A 5,237-nucleotide genomic window follows, 5' to 3' on the forward strand; every position below is an offset into this window, starting at 1 on the left:
CAACTGGGTCCCACTTTACATGGACAAGTCTAGGTAGGTACAGTGTGTACTGCGGTTGATTGTGATGAATTGTTACATAATGTAAAACTGTTCAGTTGTACAGTATGTCACATTATGTAACTGTAATTATCTGTACCTGACCATGTAATAATGTAAATATTTATTATTTGGATCTCTCCACTATAACATGGACAAGGCTTTGTCAAATGAACTCAGACAACGTTGATATTACATTGTTATTCGACAAGTATAATATAAGGGATTGATGCGAGTTTCAATAACAAAGGAATATCTCGTCTTCTACTTGTTATGACCAATGAGCTGTTCCTGTGAAATAACGGACGTACACATTCAGCCAATGGGCGTTTGATCAACAAACCAAACCATGCCCATTTACAGTACCCTCAAGAACTCACCAATCACGACTAGAGATTCGCTTTACTGACGTTATTATCTTCCAATAGGTGACCGTGTTTGGAAGTATTCGTTCCCACCCCTTCAGTAATTGCCAGAGAGTTACTTGATGGCGACATGTTTGGTGAGTTAATAGATTTCTCAGAAACAAAAGACTAACTCATCTAGAAAAATAAGCAGTGTAATGTAATTTATTCGGCGCATGTCGTTTTGTGTAAATTAACGGTTTTCATTCAACCGTTCGATGTCGAATGACAACTTATTCTACACACATTTTTTTCATTGTGACGTTTGTTGTTTTGGTTGTAACATTAGCATGCTAGGCTAACAGCTTGTTAGCTATTCGTCAAGATAGTGACAAAAAAAAACTAAACAAACAAAAACAGACCACTTCCAAAGTAGAGAGACTAATGTGGAGGAAAAAAATGGTTTTGGTTTAAAAAAAAAATCGAACTTACATCTTGTATCGTTTTCGCTTCATTCATTTGATAATTTCGTACACTGGGGCGAGAGCGTTGTCGTGTCTGAACTTGTTGACATTCTTTTGTTTACAAGTGAGCTTGTTCCTTTCTAGCTAACGTTAGCTGTCAGGCAGGCAAAGCCCCTCTTGACAGTGCTCAAAACAGCAAGAGAGACACCGTTTACAATGAAAGTACATTGGACAACGATCTGTTTTCACATTTCAAAGTGTCATCTAGATAGTTTTCCAGGAATCAAAATGTCAATAAATATATCGCGCATTATTTGTGATCGGGCCATTCATTCGCATGCTAGATCTAGTCTCAACGTTACAAATAGGATAGACAATTTAGGTCTAAACAATAACAATTACAAATTGGCTAAGTACCATTTAGCCATTTCTAGCTAAGGTGACGATGTAGCAGAAAGCGTCTTTGTAAAGTCTTCAGCACCTTCTATGTGATACAAATGTAACGCTAGCAGTTACATAATTCAAATGACGTTGTAATTGTTAACGTTTCAATTCCATCACAAATCTATTTAAACTATTAATTGTGACAGTGTTTTTTGTCCGAATGATACGTCCGTACAAACATTACACAACATAAGTGTTATTGACAATTGTTACGCAGTTATGAATGAATGAGCTCTGTTGCGCATGCGCGAACTTACCAAAGTTTATAAACAAGCCAGGACTGCATGCCATTGCTGCATGCATATGGGTCACATGACAGCTCTTTATGTAGTCCACGCAGACAATGGACTTTATTATTGAAATCATCCCCAATTAAATTATTTTGCCTGCAAATTAGATAAAAAAAAATTGTATGACCATATGCCATGAATGTTGCAGTAGAAATATATAAACATTTAACCAATGCATTTTCTTTGATTCATCTCCTATAAATATTCAATGCAAATATACACTATATAAGCCTAGCGTTTAAATAGGCACCTAATTAAAAAGACAAATAATGTAAGCGTATGTTTTCCCCATTTTGTATATTTTACACGCATGCCTGTTTTGGTCAGATTGTGATATTGTAATTTATCATTGTGTCTCCCGTGTTTACAGTTCAGCGAGACATGGTGTAATATGTTGTGGTGAGTTTTGACTGAACGAGTAGAGGAACCACAGATGGATGCTAGTAGAATGGAGGACTCATTTGATCATCTGAAGGCTCTGCCCTCCTCACATGACTGTCCCCCCACTCCCATGGAGTATGGTAAATATCTGTTCTAATGTAGTAGCCATGTAATATGCCTTTGTAAAAATATATATATTAACTTTTTTTTTTTTTTAAATGTAACCTTTATTTAACTAGGCAAGTCAGTTAAGAACAAATTGTTATTTACAATGATGACCCACACTGGCCAAACTTGGGCAACGCTGGGCCAATTGTGCACCGCCCTATGGGACTCCCAATCATGGCCGTTTGTGTTACAGCCTGAATCGAACCAGGGTGTCTGTAGTGACACCTCAGGCACTGAGATGCTGTGTCTTAGACCACTGTGCCACGGTGTGTGTGTGTGTGTGTGTGTGTGTGTGTGTGTGTGTGTGTGTATATATATATATATATATGTATGTATATATATGTATATATATATCCCGTGTAAACACGGGAGACACAATGATAAATTACAATATATATATATATATAGCCTACCAGCTTATTACATAATAAAGTCTTAGTTACCATTGAAAAATGTACACTGTCACAGAGATATGAAATACATGTATTGTTGTTCTCTGTACTATAGAACTGATCAACAATCTTGTCTCTCCCTACCAACCAGATGACCTGCCAGAGCTGCATGAGTTGGACGAGAGCCCGTCCTCTCCAGTCCTGTTCCATGTGGGGGCTGGTGTGTCCCGTCAGGAGTGTATAGCTGGTTCCCCTCATACCAACTGGCTGACTGAGCTGGCTATCATCGCTACCAGCCCTCAGAGCCCCCTGCTGCAGGAAGCTGCTCCTATCGAGAGGTCTGTTGTGTATCGGTGTTGAAATCGCACACGCAAGGACGTGCTCACGACACACACACACACACACACACACACACACACACACACACACACACACACACACACACACACACACACACACACACATTAAAATACAAAACCAAATTATGAAGAAATTATTGATATGTCTTTCTCTGTATTCCTCTCCTCAGGTCATCTCCTGTGCACATCTTTTCCACCAATCGTAGTTTACATTCCTACGCCCGTCCCCCCCTGGCCAGCAGTGCACCCAGCCCCTCTAGAGGTCACCTCAGGGAACGCAGCAGACGTGTCCGGGTATGACCTTTTAACCTTTCACTTCCTGTAGGTCATTGGGTTTACTGTGTACCTTATCACCCTCCACTCCTGTAGACCTAGTGATTGGCTACTATGAGGTTATGGATGAGCATCAGGGTTGTGGTGAATTCCATTTCAGTTCAGCCACGTGAGCACAGCGGTCAATCTGGTTTCACAAGACTAGTTAGTTCAGGAAGAAAACTGACCTCCCAGTTCCATTTTTTTCTCAATGTACTTGAACTTCATTGATGATTTTTCAGTTGACTTCATGAACTGACTGGATCTAAATGAAATGTAGCCTAGCTCTGCATGGGGTTGTTAAATTCAAAAAGTACAATTCAACTGCTTTATAACATTGCCACAACACTGCTGTTGATAACATGTACAATTCCAACTGTTTTGTAATATGTTTCTATCTGTTTGAACATTACCCATTCAGGCCAGCAGTGAGTCAGAGTCTGGTATTTTCTCTATGGCCTCCTTCTCTGATGATGAGGACATGGGCTGGTCACACTCCTGGCCCTCTACAGCCTGGCACTGCTTCCTGAAAGGTATGGACACACACGTACCCACACATGTACACACAGAAAGGATGAGCTTTTCCTACAATTATGGCCTTGAGTACTTTTACCTTTTACTTGTGGAGAAAACCTAGATAACAAGTGCCTGTGTAGTCAGGACTGGATCAGGCAACAGAAAACTGACACAGATCCTGTTAAGCCTGTGTTTACTCTGTTGTCTAAATGATCCTGTTTCCTCCGTGTTAGTTGCTAACCTAATCAGGTCAGTATAGTAGCAGTCTGTTTGTACTTCTTCTGTGTTGTAAGTGAGGATGGCTCAATAAAGAGCATCAAAAGTCTCTGTCTCAGTCTGTATCTTTCACATCGTGTAGGTCCAGCTGTCTCTCTCTGTCTTTTTGTCTCCCCCCACGTTCCCCTCTCTCGCCCTCAATTCAATTCAAGGGGCTTTATTGGCATAGGAAACATGTTTACATTGCCAAAGCAAGTTTGTAATGTGAACTCTGTCGGACATGGGAAGCTATTCTCGCATAAATAAATATGCCACTAACGATCGCTCGTTCTGAGAAAGGTAATGCATTGTATTTACGTGAAGCTGGCTTCAATAGTTCAGCTGGTGGTGTGAGGCTCTGGTTTGCCCAGTTGAGGTCACCATTGTCCTTTGTAGATTCTTCCGGGTCGTCGCGGAGTGAGATGATGTGGTTTTCTGCGTCGGTCAATGTTCTTACTAGATTTGCTACCTTTCCAGCTGCAGTCTGTTAGGCTGTAATCTACGACTCACTTCTTCTTGAGTGATCAGTATTTCAGAGTTCATACCATTTCACGTGTGGCGTAAGCTCTCATGTTTTCTGGCCTGTAGAGTTGAAATTAGAATTAGACCTTTTTAAACGTGAGGACAAGTCCTCACGGTATTTGGAACTGAGGTGACTTTTCGTCCCAGGGGCTTTTATTCTAGAGTGGAAAAGGGTTTGTAAAATATTTCTGATAGATTTTTGAAAACTATGCCACAATGAAATGAGGTTTATACTCTTCATTTCTAATGTCTATTCACTTGGGTGGGGCCACTGACTGGGCACACGTTACCATAAGACAATACACTTTTAATTTTAGAAGACTAAATCACATTATCTTTTCAAAAGTATTCTTAATACTTTGGCAATTTTTTTCCCAACATTCAGATGCAAGTCTCATAACTGAGGAACCTGTATAAACAGAGTTAGTGTAATGTGGCTTTTTTTGTCTTTCCTTGAGGTCACAAACATGAAACAAAACAGACCGGGTCATAGCTGGCTTCTCCACTGACCGTTTCCACGTTCTCTAAATTAGGAACAATATTTAATCCTCCAATTTGGGGAGGTAGGAGTATTTGGCGGGAATGTTCCTTTGTTCTACTGTGACCCTCTCTCTCCCGTACTGCATGGTCAGGGAGACAAGAGTCTCTGTAAGGAATGGATGACGTGGTTGTGAAGTCATAAAACTGCAGAGGGGAGGAGGGTTGTTCACATCTCTGCTAGCCGATTCACTGAAAGGGCTAGTGCCGTGACAAT

At 40.5% G+C, this 5,237-nt stretch overlaps 1 protein-coding gene across 1 annotated transcript in view; it reads left to right on the forward strand.

The window, feature by feature from the left end:
- The first annotated feature begins 447 nt into the window (after nucleotides 1-447).
- The window catches only part of LOC106561703 (HMG box-containing protein 1), a 10,421-nt gene continuing 5,631 nt past the window's right edge, over nucleotides 448-5,237 (forward strand). The window contains exons 1-5 of the mRNA XM_045688499.2: nucleotides 448-538; nucleotides 1,949-2,099; nucleotides 2,671-2,857; nucleotides 3,049-3,172; nucleotides 3,612-3,723. Of these exons, the coding sequence (XP_045544455.1) occupies nucleotides 2,012-2,099; nucleotides 2,671-2,857; nucleotides 3,049-3,172; nucleotides 3,612-3,723 (511 nt within the window). The 5' untranslated portion in view covers nucleotides 448-538; nucleotides 1,949-2,011. The remainder of the gene's footprint in view (nucleotides 539-1,948; nucleotides 2,100-2,670; nucleotides 2,858-3,048; nucleotides 3,173-3,611; nucleotides 3,724-5,237) is intronic.

This window comes from Salmo salar, chromosome 10 (assembly GCF_965601325.2).
Source record: "Salmo salar chromosome 10, fSalSal1, whole genome shotgun sequence".
Classification (NCBI taxonomy): domain Eukaryota; kingdom Metazoa; phylum Chordata; class Actinopteri; order Salmoniformes; family Salmonidae; genus Salmo; species Salmo salar.